Source organism: Dromiciops gliroides, chromosome 2, assembly GCF_019393635.1.
Source record: "Dromiciops gliroides isolate mDroGli1 chromosome 2, mDroGli1.pri, whole genome shotgun sequence".
NCBI lineage: Eukaryota > Metazoa > Chordata > Mammalia > Microbiotheria > Microbiotheriidae > Dromiciops > Dromiciops gliroides.
Genome location: NC_057862.1, coordinates 397,417,425 through 397,442,125, shown reverse-complemented (window position 1 = coordinate 397,442,125; position 24,701 = coordinate 397,417,425). Strand labels below are relative to the sequence as shown.

Below are 24,701 nucleotides of genomic sequence, written 5' to 3'. Positions count from 1 at the left end.
CACTCTCAGTTTGGTTCCCTTTTCACAAAACCATATCGATGACACAAGAGTTTTCCTTCTACTCCAACACTCATGCTCAATACATGAGGGCACAACACCTTGTAGTCTTTTTTTGTGGGGGTCGGGGAGGGGGAACAATATAACTTGTGACTTCATTGTTTCAGGGAGTTCCCAGTGAGGAAATTTTCTCTATGAACACAGATCAGCAGATACTCCTGTTAGGGAGTTTGGGACATAATATGGTTAAGTAATTGTTGGGGTCACACCACTAGTATGTGTCAGAGATAGGATTTGAACCGAAACCTTACTGACACTGAAGATATCCTTATCTGCCACAGTATCTCTCAGAGCCTTGTATTCTTTAAAGTGCTTTTATGTCTAATGTCTCATTTGATTCCCACAATAGCTCAGAGATGACAGGACAGGTGGTATTAGCCCAGAGAAGGGCAATAACCTGCAACGATCCCCAGTAAGTTATTGGCAGAGCCTAGACTGGGACCCAGATCTCCATATAGTACGACTCAGAAATTTCTTCCCCATCACTTAATTCCAAAGCCAACAGACTTTCCAAGGAAGAAAGTGATGGCCACAAAATAGTTTAGTAGCAGGAGGAGCTTTGCCCCATAATGGGTGCCAATTCAGGGTAACTTCTTTCATTTCCCTCCTTTCCCTCTTCTTTCCCTCCTTTCCAAATTCCTTTGGCATCTGCTGAGAAGCTGTTCTTCAGAAGCCCAGCAGTTATTTAGTGTATTAAAATGAACAATCTTAATTGAGGTAACGATTAAAGATAAAAAAATAGTTGACATTCTTACAGTATTTCAAGGTTTGTGAATTGTTGTACACATGAAGCAGGAGTCAGGTAGGGAGAAGGGTTGTTCAGCCCTTCTCATTCATTTCTGTCCTACTATTGACTCATTGCTTAGATGAGTAAACATTTTCTGCCCTGAGAAGTCATGGCAAAAGAATGTGTAATTCTCTACTTTTTATTTAGCTCTAAGCCCTCAGCCAAAGACACCACTCTGCCAACATATCTCAGTTCTAATTTTCTCTCTCCTGGTGTGCTTTTTCTCAATTGCTTTCCCCCAACTTCATTCCCTAGAAGTAAGTCCAAACTAGCAAGTACCTGTGGTTAACCCTATTGACAAAGAGAAATTATGGATTTAAAACTAAGAAAAGTAAGACTTTTGTCCTAACCAGAGGCTCCCGTGGGAGGGTCCGAGGTGAGAGAAAAAAAATACCCAATGATTACCTATGGGTCTGCAGTCTTGGGAATTTTAGCAATGTATCCCGTCCCAACACTGACATGATTTTGTCATATTCTGCACCACCACCACCACCCCCCATTTACTCAGCCCTTTGAGAGCTATGTCCCTCTTCAGCTGATGGTCCTATGTTGTTACTGCAGAGCCAGTGATCTCAGTCTTTTCAGTCACAGCCTCCAACAACTCATTTCGTTATACTTCATACAGCAAAATAATTAATAGCAGTAGAAAGAGCTTTATGATTCACTTAGCACCTCTTTATCTGCTTATTTCCTGTGTACATCCTGGACTTTCAAAGTGGGTGAGTAGTCAGAAACTAATCTTGTACTGCAAACATTATCATTAGTAAGAAGAAAAAGAACTAACATCTATGTGTCTCTTACAATGAGCCAGGCACTGTGCTAAGCACTTTTGCAATGATCATCTCATTTGATCCTCATTATTATCCCCATTTTACAGATGAGGAAACTGAAGCAAATAGAGGTTAAGCAATTTGCCCAGAGTCACACAGCTAGTGAGTATTTGAATCCAGATTTGAACTCAGATCTTTCTGAATTCCAGGGTGGACTCTGCTGTGCCACCAAAAAGTTGATTTTTTTCATTGGGTTGCCTCAAACAAGATGAAGTGGGCACTTTTCTTAAGTAACCTGAGGACCCAGGGATGTGGCCTTTAAGTGGAAGATGTTGGGCCCATAGCAGAGAACCTAGGTTATTCCCAGATGATAAGGGAGTGGGGGTAGGGATGGGGCTTGGCCTTTTCCTATTTATTCCTCAGTATGTAAATGTTTCTCCCTATTTGATTCCCATAGCTAGACAAATGTAAAAACACATACCCAAAACAAACAACAAATAAAAGCTGTTTGAAGATTTCAATAGCACCATATGTAATTTTCACAAGACAAAAAAACAAAAAACTGGAAGCAATAGGGGAGATGGTTAAATGAATCAGCATTCACTTAAGATGGCCGAGTATGACAAATACAAAGATTGGGAAAGGTCTTTTTGAAATAATGTAAAGGGGGGAAAAAGCAGACTAGGAAAATGTAGTTTATATTAACTGTAGTTGTATGAAAAAAAAAATGATTGAGATTACACAAAGAAAACTCCTCATAGGGATTTTGAAGAAGGAACTGGAAAAAAATTTACTTAAATTCATAATATTTTTTATGTCCTGACATGAATTAATTTAAATGTAGTCAATAAGCATTTATTAAACATGTGTCAGGCATAATGCTAAGTGTGGTGGGGGAAGGAGTGGAGTCACACTAGGAAAACCCCTCTTTCTTAATTCTCTCTCTTCCCAGAACCACCAACCTGTGACTTCCACCTGACTCTGGTGGGGAAGGAGCTCACTGGGAGTAGAACTGAGGAAGAGGACAGGGGAATTGTTGCAGTTCCCTGGCCTCTGGGGTGAGCCAACTCTGTTTCCTCTCTTTCTCCTTAGGAGACTCTATAGTGGAGTGGTCCTCAGAACACCATGTCCTGGTATACACTCGGGATCTGGAACCCAGGCTCTTCTGCCCCAGAGAATTTCCATCCTGCTACTCTCTTGACAGAGATCTTAGAACATTTATGATGAATCTTCTCATCCTACAAACCAGGTAGGACATTTTCAAACCAGTCTCCCACCCTGTCCCTTGTCTATTCTTTTTTTTTTTTTCAGTGAGGCAATTAGGGTTAAGTGACTTGCCCAGGGCCACACAGCTAGTAAGTGTTAAGTGTCTGAGGCTGGATTTGAACTCAGGTACTCCTGAATCCAGAGCCAGTGCTCCATCCACTGCACCACCTAGCTGCCCCCGCCCTTGTCTATTCTTTTTTTGTTTGTTTTTGTGGGGCAATGGGGGTTAAGTGACTTGCTCAGGGTCACACAGCTAGCAAGTGTCAAGTGTCTGAGGCCGGATTTGAACTCAGGTCCTCCTGAATCCAGAGCCAGTGCTTTATCCACTGCGCCACCTAGCTGACCCCCCCCCCCCCCGCCCCTGTCTATTCTTAGGCCAGCCACAAAGAGACTTGAAAAATAGGTTGATTCTTTAAGAAATAGAAGTGGCATCCCTGGCTACTTCCTCCAGGAAGCCTCAGTTACAGTGACTTCCCCCTGCTCTGAACTCCTGTGGCATAGACTGTCAGTTCTCTTCCCTGGAGCACTTAACAAAGTACTCTCTTGTTATCTATATGTATCAGTCTGATTATTCCAACTAGAATGTGTACTCTTTTAGGACAAGAGATGCTGTTTATTCCTCCTTGTGTACCACTAACCCACCCCCCAGTGCTTGGGGCACTTAGTGGATCATTGCTGAATCTAAGAAAAAGCACTGGACTTGTTATCAAGGGACCTGGGCTCAAATCTTGCCTCTTTTGTTGCTCTCTGTTGTAAGCTTGGGCAAGGCATTTCATCATCATCAATCTTCTTCATCATTGTAACTCATGCTCATATGGATAGCACTTTAAGATTTAGTCATGTCAGTCATGTCTGACTCTTCGTGACTCCATCTGGGGGTTTTTTTTGGCACACTTTACCATCCTGCCTTCTGTATGTGGTAAATAAGAAGAGTTATAGCCAGGCTAAGGGTTTTCTCCATCCTCTGCTGGTATTGTCAGCTCCATCAGCTAACCTATCACTCTTTGGTCCTCTTAGTATCAGATCCAGATGGACTCCTTAAGCTTGCAGGATGATGTGGAAAGCCTGACTTACCACCTGGTAGTGCTGCTCAGTGGGGACCTTGAATGGCTGACCTTGAAGGCCAAGTTCTTCCTGCCTGATCTAGACTTGACCCCTGTGGATAAGGCCCCAGATCCCACGCAGAAAGTCTCCCTGCTTCTTAACAAACTGAGAGCCCATGGCCTCTCTACATGGCGGACCTTCATCAGTTGTGTCTGGAGGGAATTCTCTATGCCCCTGGACCTGGAGACCATGCTCCTGAGTGTCTGGGGTACAGACAGTGGTAAGTACTCTAGAATGGCAGAGGTTGAAAATGTCAGACCTGGAAGAGATCTTAGATCAGAAAACAGAATGGCAGAGGTGACAAAGACCTTAGAATGTGACCTAGGATGGAAGAGCTGGGTGGGAGCTTAGAACATAGAACATAAAACATCAGAGCTGGTATGCATCATAGAACACAGAATGGCAGAACTGGAAGGGAACCTTCATGTTCAGTTAGTCTATCCTTTATCCCCCATCTCCCATCTTACCTTGGAGAAACTCAGTCCCAGAGAGATGGAGTAACTTACCCAGATTCCCATATTAAGTCAGGACCAGGAACTCCCCGGGGAGCCCAGGTTCCCATTCCTGGTTTCATGGGGTGCCAAATTTCACTCTTATCCAATCAGCCAGAAAATGAATAGATCCTTATCTCTTGGGTCTCCATCCCATCCCTCCAGGAGGCCTTTTGCATTTTGGAAGGGGAAAGGAGAGGCTGTCTCCCAGAGTTCTGCCTGACAGGACAGACCATGTTAGGGAGTCTTGATGGGCTGATGTGTGCTAAGCCAGGGAGCCTTTCTCCTGTCCCACAATGCCAGACCCTATATCACTTAGCCGTGATGATCCTGCTCTTAGACATTTGTCCCCATGTTTTGCTGGTGGGTGGCTGATGCCTGGCCTCCTGTTTTAAGGCAGACTCCTCTTATAGCTTGTAGTCCACTAACTGCTAGAGGGGCAAAGGCGATCCTTCAGATCAGAGAGGACCTACAGCTCCAATCTGCATTCCAAATGACAATAACGACCATGCTATTATAATGAGAGTTTACATTTATAGTGCTCTCTCAGGTTCAGTGAGCACTATACATTCATGATCTCATTTGATTCCTATAACAACACTGTAGGGTAAATACTATTAGGATCCTCATTTTACAGAAGAGAAACTTGGGGCTCAGAGAAATTAGGTGCCTTGTGTAAGATTACACAGCTGATAGGTGTCTAGGTTTTCTTGACTCCCAAGTCTGATGCCCTATCATCCACTATGTTACTCTGAAGGAAACCTCACTTGAACAGAGGCAGAGCAGTATAATGGAAAGAACCCTAGGTTTCAAGCCAGGCAAGATAACTGGGTGAAATCCCACCTCGGCTACTGATTATTTGTGTAACTTTGAGTAATGGAGGTTAGGATTGGATAAGAGGCAGCTAGCTAAGTGGTGCAGTGGATAGAATGTCACAACTGGAATCAGAAAGACCTGAGTTCAAATCTGACCTCAGACCCATACTAGGTGTGTAACCCTGAGCAAGTCATTTTATCTCTTCGTGCCTCAGTTTCTTCTTCTGTAAAATTGGAATAATAATAGCACCTCTCCCTCCCAGGGTTGTGAGTATCAAATAACATAATATTTGTAACTGTCATTTTTTTTAGAGGCAATTGGGGTTAAGTGACTTGCCCAGGGTCACACAGCTAGTAAGTGTTAAGTGTCTGAGGTCAGATTTGAACCCAGGTACTCCTGACTCCAGGGCCGGTGCTCTATCCCCTGCGCCACCTAGCTGCCCCTGTAACTGTCATTTTACCAAAGAGGAAACTTGGGTCAGAAAGTTTAAGTGATTACTAGCTGTGTGACCATGGGCAAGTCACTTAACCCCCATTGCCTAAAAAAAAAAAAAGAAAAAGAAAAAGAAAAAAGAAAGTTTAAGTGACTTGCCCAAAGGTTCTATAAGTTATGTCTGTGACAAAGTCAGGGCTGAACTCAGGCCCTGTTTGCCACTGTAACATTCTTTCATTCCAATTAGTCCACTCTTTTTTCCCATCCAGGATGGTGTCCACTCAGGCACCTTTCCCTAAGACTGAGTATGTCCTTTACTTACCAGCCATGGAGAACCCATGATTTTTATCAATGTAGACACTCTATCCTCTTCCATGACCCCTAACCCAGATCCTAGCCCCTCTAGTCCTAGCACAAAACTTCACAGATCTCCACAGCCAACCCTCTGGTGGAGAGACTCCCCACAGGCTAGTCCTTAGATCACAGACACACAGTCCATCTCCAGGCCCTGACTTGAAACACTTCCAGTTTATTGGACCCTTCTAGAACTTTTGCTGAACTGACAAAGCCTTTGAAAACTCAGGGGTATCACCACACCAAAATGAGAGGGACATGTTCATATTGGAGATAGAATGTACCCTGTATCTCAGTACACCACTGTACCTACAAGACATTTGCCTAATTTCCCTACTCTTTCAGAGGTTCCGAGCCAGAACAGAGACCTCTGTGAGGATGCCCTTCCTGAGTCCCAGCTCCTTCATTCAGGTGAGTCTGAGGTGGTGGGAGGGGTGGTCATGGCACCAAGATCTCGCACAATAGAAAGATTGCTGAATTTAGAGTCTGATGACCAGGGTTCAAATCAAGGCTCTAGTGCTTTCTATTCATGTGAGTTTAGACAAGTCATTTAATCTCAGTTTTGTCATCCATAATAGCCTTTGAAGTCCCTTCCAGCCCTAGATCTATGATCCTGTGTGACTTTGAGTTTTAGGTTCATCATCTGTAAACTGAAGGTTTGGACTCCATGATCTTTAAGGAGTCAGCCATAAAGCCCATGATCTTAGGGCTTACAACACTCAGGAAGAACACATAAAGGACCTTCAGAAGAGCCAATTCCCCGTCAGGAGGTAGTAGAGAGCAGAGCCAGTCAAGAGTTTCCAAGAACCATCCCTCTGTTTTTCTTTCAAGTTTTCACTGTCCCTGACAAGACACTTCCCCCTCCTCAATTCTCCCCACCCCCAAACTTCCTTTTGCTTCCAGGCTCCCTCAGACCTGGAAGGGAATTCCCAGTGAATTGGCTGTAAAGAACACAGATGTACCTACATCTTACTCATTGAGAATAAGAATTTTCTTCTCAGACAGATTCTAGGAAAAACAGAGAGGAAGAGAATATTGTGTCAAAGTATAGATCTGCTTGTTGCCTTATGGGCCCTGGATGCATTGGCCAATCTTCTGGCATTGACCTAGAGGTTTCTGGGAAATCTGAGAGATTCCAGCATTTCTTTGGGTCACAGGAAGGTAGGATCAGCTGGGCTTGAAACTATCTCCCTTAGTCTTCAATTCCTCCAGAACTTCCCCATCTGGTTTCACTTGAAGAAATTGGTTTTCATTTTAGTGTCACCAAACCTCAGGGCCTTGTGCCTACACCCTACAGTAGGGGAAGTTGTCCTTCTAAGACACCTGTAGCTCTGCCTCATACAAGCTGGCCTGGGCAGCTTCCTCAAAGACTAACTGGTTAGTCCATTGATTAAAGGTTAGTCAACTGAATAACTTTTTCATTGAACAGCTGACTCTGCAGATGATATATTGGTCAACGGATGGACTCATTGATAATCAGGCAGCAACTGAATTACAGTTGACCAGCTGAGAATGAATGTTCAGAGAATCTTGCTGAGGACTTAGAGGGAATGATTGAAAAGTTAGAAGACTTGATTTGTTGAATCAATTAATGGAGATGCAAATAGTTATTAAATAGTTATAAAAAGCAGGCTGAACTACTATTGAGAGGGAACCTGGGTTCATCAAGAATGAGCCAGACTAACCTTATTTTCTTCTGGACCAGACTTACTGTTCCCTCCCAAGGTCATATAACTGATAGATTAGGGGAATGCTATAGAAATAAGAAGAAATATTAACGTTAGATGAGAGAAATGGAAACTAGGTCCATCTTGACAAACTAGAACAATAGTCCTAGTCTTTTTTTTTTTTAGTGAGGCAACTGGGGTTAAGTGACTTGCCCAGGGTCACACAGCTAGTAAGTGTCAAGTGTCTGAGGCCAGATTTGAACTCAGGTCCTCCTGAATCCAGGGCCGGTGCTCTATCCACTGCGCCACCTAGCTGCCCCGTCCTAGTCTTTTTTTTTTTTTTAGCAAACAACTAACAAGCAAATATTTGTTTTGCTTCTCTTTCTATACCTGTAAGAAATTCTATTACTGTTTGGCCCTGTTTTCCTTTTTTCTTTTCTTCTTGTCCAACACTTTAAAAAAGTATGTAGTTGTAGCTAGTGTTTATACAGTTCTGTTCTGCTGATTTAACTATCACCTCATATGGTTATTTCTTGTACATTTCATATGTATCCTTTTTTAATGGCATTATAATATTCTATTACATGAATATACCATAATTTACTTAATCTTTCTCCAATTGTTGTACATAGAAGTCACTTCTGATTTTTTTGCTATTATAACTAGAGCATCTATGAATATTTTTGTATTGATAGGTCCTTTTTTCCCTTTTAATGATATTTTGGGGATAGAGTATCTGCTAAATCCCATTATTTCATCACAGGTTTTTTTTTGTGAGACAGTCAGGGTTAAGTACTTGCCCAGGGTCACACAGCTAGTATATGTCTGAGGGCAAATTTGAACTCAGGTCCTCCTCACTCCAGGTCTGGTACTCTATCTACTGCACCCCCTAGCTGCCTTAGTTTCAGAGTAATTTGTAAAACAGATATAACTTATTTCCCCCAGTTCTCATGCTGATTCCTTCCAGCCTAGACTCCAAGAAAGGGTAGAGTAACAGATATTGTCTTAGTTTTTAAAAGATGCTTTAAATGTGTTTATTTTATTTGAACATTAGCCAAGTCCATGCCTCTGTTCTTTCTCTCTTGATATTTTGAATTAGTTTTTTGGTTATTTGTGAGGAAACAGTAGCACTTCCTTAAGAGAAATGCACTGCCAATGGCTGTTTAGGAGAGAAAAGGCAAATCATTCAGAAGTTCACATACATATATGATCATTGTCAGGATTAATTGTGATGAAATTCTTTCAAAAATCATCCCGTGGACAGACTTTGATTCCAGAAAGAAGAAAGAACCCAAAAGTCCCAATCTCAATGAGAATGATAAGAATGGGGGCAGCTAGGTGGCACAGTGGATAAAGCACCAGCCCTGGATTCAGGAGGACCTGAGTTCAAATCTGGCCTCAGATACTTGACACTTACTAGCTTTGTGACCCTGGGCAAGTCACTTAACCCCCATTGCCCCACCAAAAAAAAAAAAAAAAAAGGAATGATAAGAATGAAATATGTGTTACTGTCCATGGAAGCACCAATCCTGGCATAATAGTACAAAATGTCCTCTTGGAAAACATGTAGAGTTTCCACATAGTTGTGATCATGATGAAGAAATGGATATCGGTGTCTTTGATGCACTTATTATTATTATTATTATTATTATTATTAGGTGAGGCAATTGGGGTTAAGTGACTTGCCAAGGGTCACACAGCTAGTGTTAAGTGTGTGAGGCCTGATATGAACTCAGGTCCCCCTGAATCCAGGGCCGGTACTCTATCCACTGTGCCACCTAGCTGCCCCTCTGATGCACTTATTCCCACATAGTAATTCATAAATTCCTCCAGGGTAACCAATTCATCCTTGTCATGGGGTGAATCAAAGTTATCCAGAAATTTTCTGAACACTTGGTTTCCTGTCCACTCTCCATTCTGGAACTTTGGATGGTGTTTTACATTGTACATATACCTCACATAAATCCTTAATTGTTAACCCTCCATTGCCTGTCTTGTCTAACTTCCAGATCTGCATAATGGCCTCCTTCCTGGCTCTGGACACTGGGGGCCTTAATGTGAGGAAAAATTCATTAAAATCTATTTTCCCATTTCCATATTTATCAAATTGATTGAAGAGTTCTTTCACTTCTTTTTCCATCACCACAGCATAATCATTTAATCCTTTCACAAACTCTTTAAAGTTGATGGTTCAGGGGTCAGCTAGGTGGCACAGTAGATAAAGCACCAGCCCTGGATTCAGGAGGACCTGAGTTCAAATCCAACCTCAGACACTTGACACTTGTTAGCTGTGTGACCTTGGGCAAGTCACTTAACCCTCATTGCCCTGCAAAAGAAAAGAAAAAAAAGAAAGTAAAGTTGATCATTCAGAGGACAGCTAGGTGGCACAGTGGATAAAGCACTGGCCCTGGATTCAGGGGGACCTGAGTTTAAATCCAACCTCAGACACTTGACACTTACTAGCTTTGTGACCCTGGGCAAGTCACTTAACCCTCATTGCCCTGTCAAAAAGTTGATCGTTCAGCTGTTATCATCATCCATGATCCAAAAGCCTCTGCCAAGACCCTTGATACCAGCTGAGCCCCTTGGCTAAGCACTGGAGCTGAAGTCTTTCAATGGGGTCTGTGGCTGTAGTAAGTCTCTTCTTGGACTGGATTGTCATCTGGTCATGCCTTGAAGTCCCAGCCATCTTACAGTTAACCCATTGCAAATAGTTGCTTCAAACTGAAACTGTGGATTCTGCCTCTTTCATGTGGGAAAGCCCATCTCTGCCCATCCCCTTTGCACCTCCATACAGCTAGAAAGTGTCAAGTGTCTGAGGCTGGATTTGGATATATCAGTAATAATACCGATAGGATATATCCGTCCTTATAGATTTTGGATATGAGGTCTTTATCTGATAAGCCTGATATTTATCAAATACTTCAAATTTTCCTCAAACTGTTTATTTTCTTTGAATTTTAAAGCCATTGATTTTGATTGTGAAAAGTAATTTTGTCCTTGATAATCAAATCTATTGATTTCATCTCAAAGGATTTTTTAAAAAAACTTATTTGACTGGTTAAAATGTCCCAATCAGTGATCCTACTCTAATAAGATGAAATGTAATAAGAATCATTGTAAAAGTGTATACCTGAGTTCTAAATATCAACTGTAAGCAAATATTGTTGAGAGTATGCCCTGAAAGTGTTATTAAAAAACACACTCGGGGCAGCTAGATGGCGCAGTGGATAGAGCACCGGCCCTGGATTCAGGAGTACCTGAGTTCAAATCCGACCTCAGACACTTAACACTTACTAGCTGTGTGACCCTGGGCAAGTCACTTAACCCCAATTGCCCTGCAAAAAAAAAAAAAAAAGAAAAGAAAAAAGAAAAAACACACTCAACAAAAAAGAGTTATCTGTTCAAACTGTTTTCATAACAGCATAATATATAATTACAAAAACCTAGATGTAACCTAAATGCCCAACAATAGGGGAATGGCTAAGTAAACTGTGGTATGTGAATGTAGCAATATGCTAAAACACAGTTACAACTAACAAATATAAGAATTTTTTTTTTAATCTTGAAAGTCCTGGGGACAGCTAGGTGGTGCAGTGGATAAAGCACCGGCCCTGGATTCAGGAGGACCTGAGTTCAAATTTGGCCTCAGACGCTTGACACTAGCTGTGTAACCCTGGGCAAGTCACTTAACCTTCATTGCCCCTCAAAAAATGAAATAAAATTAAATAAAAAATAAAAATCTTGAAAGTCCTTTAAGAAATAATGGGTAATTTAAAAACTAATAATGGGTAAGCAAAAAAAAAAAAAAAAAAGCTGAACTGGGGCCATAGAAACAAGAAGCAGCACGAATGAAAATGATTAACAAGAATCCTTCCTGATGGGAATTTAGAGGGAGTGCCTGAAAAATTATCATGAGACTGTATGTACTGCAATTTATTAAAATATAAATAGTTGTTAAGCCAGTTTAGCAGATGAGTTGGTATTTAAAAAAATATTTGTTGGTATCTCTTGTTTTCACATTGCTTATAATCCCTCCTATATGCTTCCCTCTCTCCCCCTCCAGAGAATCCTTCCCTCCAACAAAGAATTTTTAAAAAAGATTTAAGAAAACAATTTAGCAAAACAAAACAAAAAAAACACATTGAAAGAAACCTGACATTATATGCAGTGTTTCACACCTTGTAAACCCCCACCTTTGTAAAGAAGTGGGGGGAGACGTCTTCTAATATCTTTTCTTTGGGGACAAAGCTTGTTCTTTTTACATTCTCAACATTCAGTTTTGATTGTTTTGTGGTTTTCCTTTCCATCTACACTGTTATAGTCACAGTGTATATTGTTTTCCTGGTTCCTGGGCAAGTTGCTTACCCCTGTTTGCCTCAGTTTCCTCATCTGCAAAATGAGCTGGGGAAGACAGCAAACCACTCTTATTATCTTTGCCAAGAAAACCCCAAATGAAATCACTGAGTCAGACACAACTGGAAAACAACTGAACTGAACTATACGGAAGAGTAATTAGACTTGTTCTACTTAGCCCCAGAAAGCAGAAATAAGGAGTTCCTTAAAGGAAAATAGAATGTTTAGATCATAGGCTTGGCCTCTCCAATCTATTCCTCAGTGTTCCTCTCAGAGATGCAGCCATGGCCTGGAAAGCAGCTGACATAAACTGGGGAGGGATAGCTCATACATTGGATGACAGTCAGGATTCAGAATCACGACCAAAAAGAGATCTTGACAGGCTTGAACATTGGGAACAGAGGAAATACAGATTTATTAAGCACCTACTATGTGCCAGGAACTGTGCTGAGTGCTTTACACATATTATCTCATTTATCTCACAACAACCTTGGAAGGTAGGTGTCATTATTATCTCCATTTTATAGTTAAGGAAACTGAGGCAAAGAAGTTAAGTGATTTACCCCGGCTACACAGCTAGTAAATGTATGAGGTCATATTTGAACTCACACCTTCCTGATTCCAGGCCCAGTGTTCTCTCCATTGAAACACCTAGCTGCTTCTAAGAGGCAGATTTCGGCTTGGTGTAAGGAAAAACTTCTTATTAAAGTAAAATGGTCTGCCCCAGGCTATAGTAGTTTCCTGCCACTGGAGGCTGAATGACCACTTTTTAAAGGATTCTTGTTCATTTTAGAAAGTGTATAAGTGGCACTCCTGCATGTCCCTGCTCTGAACTTTATGTAACTGAGAGACTTGGAGAGAGAGAGAACAAGGTGACTGTAACCTTTCCTGACTGAAGGAGTTGGGGAAGCAGTGTGATGGTCCCCATCTTCCTACCGACAGGCCGTGCCTTTTGTGGGTCTGGGGAGGTGGTGCAGAAACAACCCCTGTAGGGGCTCTGCCAGTCTGTCAGATAGGCAAGTTCCTCATTCAAATTGTCCCACTATGATCTCCTCTTATTGCCATGGTAGGCCACGGATCTCTGCCTACCACAGACACACTGGGTTACCTCCCACCCTCCAGCCTAGACCCCAATTCTTGTAGACAAACTGAAAAGCAAGAAGAGAGTTGGTTCTGCTGTTTTCTGGTGCCTTCCCTGGTTTCCTGTAGTATTCTGGACCTACATAATTTAGTTTGGAAGCTTTCTTCCCCTGCCTCCTCCCTCTCCCTACCCCCACCCCACCCCCCACACTCCCAGCAGGTCAGGGAGGTTCAAAGTATGCTTGTGAGATTCTTCATAACTCTAGGTTCATGGCTTGCATTTCAACATCGCCATCACTTTCTCTCCTAGGCCTCAAGCGACCCTCCTCTGAGATAGGTTCTTCACCTCGTCGAAAATGGTCCAGGCAGCAGCAGCTAGGTGAGTCGACTCTGTTAGCCACTGTGTATGTGTGGGGGGGGGGGTCCTGGAGGGGGCAAGGAATGAAGAAGGAGAACAAACTGGAGACTCCAGACCACACTGAAGCCCTGCTCATCTATCAAAGGCACTTACCTGAGGCATGTATTCACTGGCCAGTTCCTTGACATGAAACAGTGACCCAAGTGTGATTCTTGAAAAGATCCCAAACAATAGGGAATAGCCATTTCTTCATAAGATATGACCTTGGGAGAAGGAGGAGTGCTCTGGGGCAGGTGGGAGACCTTTATGTCTTCCCCAGAGCATCTCTATTTCCTAATTCCCTCCTGTTCTAGAAAGAACTCTCCAGAGCAGGCTTGGATAAGGACTTGAGGTATTGGGGACTTGACTTAGTTCTTCTAGTAAATGGCTTTATAACATCCTACTTTAAAAGGTATTTTCCCCTCTTCCCAAACCATTCCCCTGACCCCACAGCCTGCAGACACAATGTTCTTGCTGGGCTGTTTTAGAAGGAGTTTCCATGGTAAGAGGGTCTGGGTGGCTCCCCACTAAAGGCCAGAACCCCTCCCTGATATAGGTTGTGAGGAAAAATGCTGGGATGTCCCTAGGGCAGTGGTGTGCTGATAGATGTTTAACAGCCTGCTCTCCAGAAAGAAAACAAATGGCATACATTTTAAAGTTTAATCTGCATTATTAGCATTTTTTTCAATCACTTTCTTAAGTCTATGCATTCAACAAAACAATAAACCAAGCCCTGATTTGTAGTATTTACAAAATTCCGAGGGGTAAATGCTCAGACTAAAAATTTAATAGATGGCTCTTGTGAGCTGGTTAGAGCTGGCTCCAGGACACTCCTGCCTAAGGGCATCCCAACTGATGTGGAAGAGCCCTGAACCAGGAGCAATGAGCAGAAATCAAAAAGGGGCAAGGTGTCCTCCCATCACTGGAGGTCTTTAAGTAGAGGCTCTGTGATCAGTTGTTAGATGCATTGTAATGAGGGGTCTTTGGGAGGTATGAATTATGCTAGCTGGCTGCTGAGATTCTTTCCAACTCTCAAATTTTGTGTTTCCACGCAAGCTAATAGGGAGAGAAATAGATTAATTCATTTTCCCTGTACCACTCTTCCCCTGTACTTGTGGCAGAATCACAAGTAAGATCTTAGAGGGGAAGAATGAAGAGGAAACTGAAACTCATCAATTTCCCTGTTTCCCCCACCCTGGATCTCATGCAGAGTTGATCAGAAGGTATGAGAAGCACCTGAGGACTTTGGTCCTGCGGAGGTATGGAAGCACACAAGAAAAAGACACCATAACCCAGCAAAGACAACGATTCTCCTTCAGCCAGATCTATGTGGACCCAGTCGTGCGTCTGAGCAAGGTAACCTGGCTGAAGGAGAACCCAGAGAAACCATCGGATGGTGTTCTGACAGGACCTCTTCAGGTAGAGGATGGGGCTAATTTGAAGGTCCAAGACCTATTCAAGAGCCAATCAGGTACAGGCACCAAGGTAACAGTCCTGATTGGGAAACCAGGAGCAGGGAAGAGCATGCTGATGCATCGAATCTGCCAGAAGTGGGCGAATGGTGAGCTGGAGCAGTTCAGCAAGGTTTTCCTCTTTGAATTCCGCCAGCTTAACCTAGTGACCCAAAATCTGACCCTTCCCCAGCTTCTCTTTGAGTTATACCTGAACGCAGATGATGAGTCTGGCGCCATCTTCCAGCATCTGCAGGAGAATGCCCGTCAGGTTCTGCTGATCTTCGATGGGCTGGACGAGTTCCTAGGCACCTGGCCTAGTGCAGGGTCCTGTGTTGAGGACCCCCGAGATCCCACCCTGCCTCTGCCTGTTGCCACACTGTTCTCTAGCCTCTGTAGTGGATCCCTCCTGCCAGGCTGCTGGGTGGTAACCACCTCACGCCCTGGGAAGATCCCAGACTTCTTGCTGGAAACAGCCACATCAGTGTTCAAGGTCTGGGGGTTTGACTGGTCACAGATCGAGAAGTATGTCAGCAACTTCTTCCATGGACTACCCTCCCGGGATATGGCCCTCACCCAACTCAGGGACAATGCCTGGCTCCAGAGCCTGTGTTCTCTCCCAGCTCTGTGCTGTATCATCTGCATCTGCCTCTATCACTTCCTGCTCCCGGGCAATACTATGACCTTCCCCACAACAGTCACCCAGCTCTATATACAGATGCTCCATGTCTTCATCAGCCGGAAGCAGGGGGCCTCTGGGGACAAGGGCACCTGGCTGAGCAAGGACTCCCAGGATCTTCTAGGCCTTGGTGAACTAGCTTTCAAAGGGCTAAAGGCCAAACAAGTAGTATTCTACCCAGATCATATACCTGAACAGGTAGTGGCCTTCGCAGTTACCCACAACCTACTGTCTTCCTTCTGGGTGAGGACAGGAATCGGGAAGCAAGAGGTATGCTATGCCTTCGTCCACCTCAGCCTCCAGGAGTTCTTTGCGGCACTCTATCTGATGGTGAACCCCACCATAGATAAGGCCGAGCTGTGCTGCAACTTCTTCCTCAAGTCCAAATGGTCCCTGAGGACCGAAGCCAAGACAGAACTCCTTGATCGCTTCCACACCTTTTTGTCAGGCTTCTCCTCCCAGGCCTGCCACCCCTTCCTGAGTCACTTGTCACAACAGGATAAATCCTTGCTGGGTACCAAGCAGGCAGCCATCCGGCAAGAGTTACAGAATCTGAAAGCCCGAAACCTAACAGGCCCCAAGATGATAGAGCTGTGCTACTGTGTGGGTGAGGCCCAGGACCCCGAGCTGTTTAAGAAGATTGGGAGCCACCTTCCTTTCAGTCTGGAATTCCATAATTTCCCTTTGAACCACACTGACTTGGCTGCTCTGACCTCTCTCATCAATCACGCTCCTGCTTCTGTTCATCTTGATTTTGCCGGCTGCTCTTTGGAGCCCCAGTGCCTCGATGCCCTAGCTGGCTGTGAGAAAATTGACAGTCTCAGGTGAGTTAGGAAGAGAGATAAAACATAGGCTTATGGGAGACGTGCCCTTTGTGGGACTGAGTGCTCTGATAAAGCAGGTTAGTGCAGTGGGGTGGCATTAACAAGGCCATCGGTTCCATCACTGTGGGGAGGCTAATTTCTTAACTCTGTGGTCACAGGTATCATCCCTAACCCCAGCCAGAAACTTGGGATATGTGGACCCTTGGCCACAAGTATTGATCTTTGTTTTGTTTTGTTTTGTTTTGCAGGGCAATGGGGGTTAAGTGACTTGCCCAGGGTCACACAGCTAGTAAGTGTCAAGTGTCTGAGGCCGGATTTGAATTCAGGTCCTCCTGAATCCAGGGCCAGTGCTTAATCCACTGCGCCACCTAGCCGCCCCAAGTATTGATCTTTGTACCTAATGTCCTTAGTAACCTTGGGCCTCATCACTAAACCTCTCAAAGACTCACTTTCCTCAACCATCAAATGAAGAATAAGCCCTGTGGCCTCAGGAATCTAGTTCCAGTGTGGTATGAGGGAACCTGGGTTCTGGTCTGAGCTCTTATTCACTTTGGGCAAGTAGTGAACCATAAAGTGACAGAAATATAAATTAATATTAGGCATCAGGGGCAGCTAGGTGGCGCAGTGGATAAAGCACTGGCCCTGGATTCAGGAGTACCTAAGTTCAAATCCGGCCTCAGACACTTGACATTTACTAGCTGTATGACCCTGGGCAAGTCACTTAACCCTCATTGCCCCACCAAAAAAAAAAAAAAAACCAGAAAAAAAAATATTAGGCATCAGTGTGGTACAGTAGAAAGATACTGCCTTTGGTATAAGAGGGCCTGGGTCCAAATAACATCTTTGATGCTTAATACACTTGTGACCTCAGGTAAGTCTCTTAATCTCCCAGGGTTTCAGTTTCTTCATCTGGACAATAAGGGGATTGGACTAGATGACCTCTACATCTTTAACCCTATGTATTTTCTTCTTGGTGGGCCTCAGGATCCTTATCATCTCTGCGTCAATAATCTTATATAATTTTGATTTATATTTCAGCTATATCATTTTAGTCTTTTAAGCCGTTTCCCGCTTTCTCTCTCTTTTGGGCCTTCTCTAGGGTTAGAAGCAGGAAGTGCAGAGATGCTTTTGCAGAAGCCCTCTCCAGGATATTGCCAACAATGGGAAATCTGAAGAAACTTGAGTGAGCTCTTTTTTTAGAACCCAACCAGCTTCCGGTAGCATATGACATACTCCTTCAGTTGGCCAGGCCTATCCCTGGACAGGCCATGGGGAATTGTATTCATCCAAAGCTGCTCCTGGCTTCCCTGGGGAAAGGGTGCACACATTAGGCTACTCCCCTCCCCCCAGACCCTCAAGCACAGACCTCTTTGGCCTGTGGGTAGGTCCTGTCCTGGTGTTCAATCAAGATTCATTCTCTCAGTCCCCACCTGAGGTCAGTGTCTGTTCTTCTGTAGGTTAACTGGAAATAACATCTCAGTTCAAGGCATTGATCACCTGGCACAAGCCTTTACATACTGTCTTCAGCTGGAAGAGATTAAGTGAGTATGGTGCAATGGGATGGTATTAATCCAATCCAAAACTTTGGAGGTGAATGAAATTGTCCTAAATCCTCCGCACTCCGCACTGGCTGGCCCAGCATACTTCTTTCCAGTCAAAGCAGTGTAATCCTGAAAAGGGAGTGTCAGGGAGTCAAAATTAATAAGACTGGATTCCAGAGGGTACTGAGGCCCATGGAAGAGAGGGGAGGGTTTTCATTTTTGGCCATGATCTTGTGGCAGGGTGTTGGACCATTGAGGCATACTTCGGAATAGCTTGGGCTTCCTTCTTCCCCTGGCCAACTCATAATCAGGAGGTGAAAGGGGTGAGCACTGTGGTGGAAAGGACATTGATTATACATACATATGTGCATTATATGTTCAGGATTGGGAAAGTATAGACAGACAGGTGGCTGAACACAATGACAGGACATGAAGGAGATGGTGTGGTAGAAGAACTAGATTTGAATACTAGCTCAGTCACTCACAAGCAAGTAAGGATGCTAAGATACCTATAGCAGTTCCATGGATGAAGCTATGGGTGGATGGTACAAAGTGAGAACAACATCCCTCAGGTGCTCTCAGGCACAAATATACCAAATCCCCATTCCTTCTACTGACTTGTTACCTTATTCTTTTTGTCATTGGGTTCAAAGGCAATAAAGGGGGTAAATTCTGAAATTACCTCATAAATTCTCATAAATAAAATAGAGGCAATCATCGCCATCTCAATAATTAATTAATTAGTTCTAAGCCTCTGGTTCATATAAATCAGAGAAACCTTTCCCCATAAAATTTTTCTCCTTTCAACATCAAACCCATCTCATATTCTTAGACAAAAGTCAATGTTACTGGCCATGTAATTTGTTAACAGTAACAAATAATGTAAAATAACAAGAGAAATAGAAAAATGTTGCAGCAATGTGTAAGCTCTGAGATGCATCACCAGTCACAGCTAGTCACCTCTCCCTAACTGCTGAATCCTCAACTATGAAAATACAATTCAACAATCTGTTTCTTTCATGACAGTTTGGGTGTCTCAGAAGGTGGGTAATCATGGGGCAGCTAGGTGGCACAGTGGATAGAGCACTGGCCCTGGAGTCAGGAGTACCTGAGTTCAAATCCGGCCTCAGACACTTAACACTTACTAGCTGTGTGACCCTGGGCAAGTCACTTAACCCCAATTGCCTCACTAAAAAAACAAAAAACAAAAACAGAAAGTGGGTAATCTCCACAGAAGAAGAGTTAAACTCAGTTCTCTAAAGTAATTTCTTCAGATTCTTCAATGATGACAGTTAACTCTTGTCATCTTGCATTTAATCATTCTTCAAGGGTAGTTAACTCCTCAGAAAAGAATTTCTCTTCACTATGTCTTTCAGTACCTCCACAGAGGACAGTTAGCTGTGAGTCCCTAAGTTTCTATTCCCTCTCTTTTAACAATACAATGAAGTCTACATATGAGAGGGGCTGGGAGTCCATATGTGAAATGCTTTGTAACCCTAAATCATCTGTTTGCCATCAAAGCCCTTCATTACCCAGCCCCCTCCCACCTTTCTAGTCTTCTTATACCTTACTGCCCACCATGTACTCTTCCATCCAGTGACACTGGCCTCCTGACTGTTCCACAGATAAGACTCTCCATCTCTCAGCTTCCTGCATCTTCTCTGACTGTCCCCCATGCCTGGAACATTCTCCCTTCTCACTCCAACTGCCGCCCTCCCTGGCTTCCTTTAAATCCCAGATAAAATCCAAAAGCCTTTCCCAATCCCTCTTAATTCTAGTGTTTTCCCTCTTTGAATTAATTCCTATATATCCTACATATAGCTTTTTAGGGTACATATTTGTTTGCTTGTTGTCTCTCCCCTTAGACTATGTTTCCATAAGGTCAGGGATTGTCTTTTGCCCTTTTTTGTATCCCCAGAACTTAGCAGAGTGCCTGGCATATAGTAGGCACTTAATGTTTATTGACTGACTAAAGCCCTACATAAATATCAGCTCTTATTATAAAGTCCCACAAGTGTTTGCATAAGTTTATAGGTGTGCTTCAAACTTTAAAAAAAAACCTTGGGAGCAGCTAGGTGGTACAGTGGATAAAGCACCGGCCTTGGATTCAGGAGGACCTGAATTCAAATCCGGCCTCAGACACTTGACACTAGCTGTGTGACCCTGGGCAAGCCACTTAACCCTCATTGTCCCGCAAAAAAAAAAAAAGAAAAGAAAAGAAAAAGAAAAAGAAAAAGAAAAAAGAAACCCAAACCCCACAACCTTGGAAAATGATGGCTTAAGAAAGACTATCTTTTTTGTGTGTGTGTGAGGCAATTGGGGTTAAGTGACTTGCCCAGGGTCACACAGCTAGTAAGTGTTAAGTGTCTGAGGCCAGATTTGAACTCAGGTCCTCCTGACTCCAGGGCCGGTGCTCTATCCTCTGCACCACCTAGCTGCCCTAAGACTATCTTAATAACAACTATAATTTACATAAGTATGGAGCTTTGGACTTTTCAAAGTGCCTTTGCATCTGTATTGCATTTGATTCTCACAACAGTGTTTCAAAGCAATTGGGAAAGGAGTTATTGTTTCTCCTTAACAGAAGAAAAGACTTGTGTCCCAGAGCTAGTTAGCGATAGAGTTCAGTCTAGAACACATTGTCTTTCTGGCCCTACCTCACTTACCTTCTAGATAGATCCCTGGTGCTGAGTGATTCCACTGCATTTAAACTGTGGGAAAGCCTAGAACTGAATATTCAGTCCTGTTACCCTGTAGACCAGCTGTGAGGCAATTGAGGAGTGAGAAAAGGAGCCCTTCAGTGGAAACTGTCCTAATGAACCTGAAAAGGAAAGAATACTGAGTCAAAATGAGATTGGCAGAGAGAAAAGCAAAGCCCAGAGGAGAGAGGGAGGATTTGCCACCTCTGCCTTGCTTGCTGGGTGGGCAAATCACTTGTGCTCTCTGGGCTTTGTGTCTTGTACCAGGGAGAGTCATGGTAGTTGTCTGCCTCTTCTGAGCTTGGCAGAGCGCTCTGAGATACTCAATAAATAGAATCCTAGGATCAGACAGCCCCAAGATAATGATGCGTGTCGTGTTTCAGTTTGCAGGACAACAAATTGAATGATCCTTCTTGTCAAAAGATCATCAAGGTGCTCCACAAGGTGCAGCGATTAAAGAAAATTGAGTAAGTAGCTACCTCCGACTCATTTCAGGCCAAGGTAGACAAAGCTTATCATAAGCAGCTTGTGCCCGTCTCTCTCTCCTCCACACCACCAACCACAAGTATCTGAGGGTCCCCTAGAACCCATTCAGGTAAAACCCAGGAGTAGAGTAGGGTCATTCTCCCAATGAAATATGAGGCAATGGCAAGGTTTGTCACTGAATTTTATGGCAGGATTCTGAACTCAGTGGGGCAGGCTGTGGGTTGGGAGACCTCTCTGGCTCCTCCTAGCCAAGCCTCAGTGGCAAGGCTCAGGAGCAGGGTCCAGACGGAAGTGTCCTAGGGTCAAGGGCCAAGATCAAGTTGTTATTTCCTGGGCAGTGCTGGAACAGGTTCATATTCTCTTACTCTTCTTTTTCTAGTCCCCCACCCTTCTATTGTGACATTACTTGGGACATGTTATAATTAGATTACAGCTTCTTTTCAGAAGTTCAGTAAACTGGATATTCACTAGGCACTTACATGTTCAGAGCCTCTGAGCAGTGAGACATGCAAAATTCATATAAGACGAGTAATGCATTGAGGTAGGAAGGTGAGAATAGAGCTGGGAGGAAGAGCTGATACTGGGAAGTTTGGGCTGTGCAGAATTTCTGTTCTGGTTGTCCATTCTTTGCAAAGCTCAGCTGATACCTCGATTCTCTGCCTCAAATCCACAGCTTAAGCCGAAATGCAGTTTCTGTTCAGACCGTCCTTGACTTGGCAAAGGAAGCAGTTTCTTACCCCCAAATCACCACCCTGGAGATTAGGTGAGCCATGTGTTCTCAGTCAGAGACCCCCTTCAGAAGTTGGGGCTCAAGGGCCAGGGAGAAGTTGGTGGGCCAGGGGATGGAGGTTAGGAAGAAAGCAGACAGTGATCTCTGATGATGGGACATGTTTCGTATGCTTGGGCTTTGGACCTCAAGGATGACAAGGTTGGTCACTCAGGGGCACCGCAGGGAATCACTTCATACACCAGCTCAGTGGTTCAGTGCATAGAGTGTCTGACTTGGAGTCAGAAAGACCTTAGTTCAAATTTGGCCTCAGACATTTGCTAGATGTGTGACCCTGGGCAGGGGTCTGTTTGCCTCAGTTTCCTCATCTATAAAATGGGGATAAAAATTGCACCTACTACCCCCACTGTGAGGATCAAACGAGTTTATAATTGTAAAGTACTTAGCACAGTGTCTGACATATAGTAAGTGTTACATAGATGTTAACTAGTATTATTATTATGATTGTCGCCATGTGCTTGTGAGTTGCCAGTCTGACCCTCACTTTATTCTTCCTTTCTGATTTTCTCTTTACAGGCAAACAAACATCATCGTTCTTTTCTTTGTAACCTCAGGAAAGGCTCTGGAAATGCCACAGTAAGAGGAGGGCATGGGTAATTCTGACACCCCTTTTCCAGGTGACTGCAGGCCTCAATTAGTCCCAAAGAGGCAGCCTGTGGCATATGGAGGGGCACTGGATCTAAGGTCAGAAGACCTGGGTTCAAATCCTGGCTGTGCTATCCCCCCATGTAAACTTAGGGAATTCACTTCATCTCTGCACCTCAGTTTCCTCAACTGTAAAATGAGAAGGTTGAACCAGATTAAGGTCTAGAATCTATGACCTATTTTAACTGCATTAACAAGTGACCCTTATATATTTCATTAAAGCAACTAGCAGGACCTCTCTTTGATAAACTGTTAGCTGGTAAGTGCATGTTTCAGACTAGTCTAGGTTGATAAATAATAAAGGTGCATTTCTTTGAAAAACATTCTGATTCAAATTTTTCACTAACTTAGGCTGTATTTCTCTAACTATTCTAAACTAGCAAAGGTTGAGTATACCTAGCAATTACATGTGAGCTGGGATAAAACCTTGGTTAAGGAAAGATCATAAAGTCAAATCCATTTGGAAAACCTAAGGCTATTCAAAGAGCAAAGGTAGCAGAAATCTTAGTCCCTGTTGAGCAATGAGCTAGGGGCTCCCCCTGATGTTGTCCATGAGGAACTGTGGGACCTTTGTTCTACCTTTCAATTTCTTTTACCCTGTTTTCTCACTTCTGAAAAAAGAGAAATGGATGAGATGATCTCTCTATTCTCTCGATGGGGCTATGATAAACAGCAGCACTGGTTTTTCTTACCCTTTTTGTGAAAGGGAATTTATCAGAACCAGAGAAAGATATGCAACCCACCACAAGCCTTTTTGTTTGTTTGTGATTCTTGCTGTATTTATCAGTCTCAAAATTAGTAGTATACTTGTTCCATTTCCTCTACTTTATCATAAGCTCTGTGAGGGCAGGCACCTTCTTTATCTTCCTAACACAAGAGTCTGTTGCCCAATAGTTTCCTGTTGACTGCATGAAGTGACTATAACAAAACTGTACATTCCAGAGTGGCCAGTTCTTGAGGGAAGAGGAAAGGAAGGAATGAAGCCTTATTTAAGAAGGAGTTTATAACAAATGACCTCAGTTTTCTTAGTAGTAGTAGTAGTAGTAGTAGTAGTAGTAGGCCTCCACCAGTCTCAGACGACCATGGATCAGCGCCTTGAAGAGCCACAGGCCACAGTGTGGCTGTGCAGTCTGACCGGTAACTGCTGAGTCCCGTGTTGTATCTACCCCATGAGGAGTAGCTGGAGTGTCCTCTCCAGGGCGCTGGCCTGGGCAGATCAAATATGGAAAACAAGCTGTTGCCCATGCAGCAGGTTTTCCCTCTCCACGACACTGGTGGATCCAAAGGAGAGGCAGAGCCAATACAGTTTGGCACCAGTGCTGCTGAAGGAGTTGCCAGAGGAATGTGATGTCCAACATCCAACTGCCTAAGGGACTCCGACTCCTGATTTTTCCTCAGGGTTAACTCCCGAAGCCTTTCCCATATATGGGTATAGCTGCAAGGCAGCGGAGGTTTAAAATCAGGGTTCCTTCCCCTAGGTGGGTTGCCTGACAAGGCTGATGAGCCCCACCTGCTCGAAGCAACTGGTTTTTAAGGTGCCAGTGACTCGCCTTCACCCCTTCTCCTGTTAGTGGAAACAGTTCCGCCACAAGAAGACCAGGAGTTGGGCTTCGGTTGTCAGAGGCTATTTGAGACACACACCATTGGAGCATTTTATAGAGAGTGGGAGCTTATCCCCACTGCCACCCTGGCATGAAAAACCTTTGGAACCAGTTTTCTTAGTAAAGTAGAAGATATGAGGTCCTCTGCCAACAAGGAGGGGGCAGAAGATTTGGATGGAGGACAATGGAGTAAAACTGGAAAGGACTTAGCATGTAGATGTGGGAGACCCGTTGAGATTAGCCAACATGAGTTTGTAGTTTGCCTAGTCTAACCATGGTTGTGTGGTCTTCTGTAGAAGTGTAGGTCTTATGCTCACATCTGTATTATTGACTGCTATCAAGGGCAGAGAAGTAATGACAAGTTTTCTGTGACGTGGGGTCAGAAAGTAAGATGCTGGACATGTTAACAGA

General features: G+C 43.7%; 1 protein-coding gene and 1 pseudogene across 3 annotated transcripts in view; one reads left to right on the top strand and one right to left on the bottom strand.

Annotated features, from left to right (window-relative positions):
* NLRC5 (NLR family CARD domain containing 5) overlaps positions 1 to 24,701 on the top strand; it is a 98,642-nt gene that overhangs the window by 21,776 nt on the left and 52,165 nt on the right. For all 3 annotated transcript variants that reach the window (XM_043988811.1, XM_043988812.1, XM_043988813.1), the window contains exons 2-11: positions 2,707 to 2,863; positions 3,898 to 4,204; positions 6,423 to 6,488; positions 13,491 to 13,559; positions 14,788 to 16,531; positions 17,631 to 17,714; positions 17,989 to 18,072; positions 21,155 to 21,238; positions 21,931 to 22,020; positions 22,561 to 22,620. In XM_043988811.1, coding sequence (XP_043844746.1) covers positions 3,910 to 4,204; positions 6,423 to 6,488; positions 13,491 to 13,559; positions 14,788 to 16,531; positions 17,631 to 17,714; positions 17,989 to 18,072; positions 21,155 to 21,238; positions 21,931 to 22,020; positions 22,561 to 22,620 — 2,576 coding nt within the window. In that variant the 5' untranslated portion in view covers positions 2,707 to 2,863; positions 3,898 to 3,909. The remainder of the gene's footprint in view (positions 1 to 2,706; positions 2,864 to 3,897; positions 4,205 to 6,422; positions 6,489 to 13,490; positions 13,560 to 14,787; positions 16,532 to 17,630; positions 17,715 to 17,988; positions 18,073 to 21,154; positions 21,239 to 21,930; positions 22,021 to 22,560; positions 22,621 to 24,701) is intronic.
* LOC122742234 lies at positions 8,880 to 10,433 on the bottom strand (annotated as a pseudogene).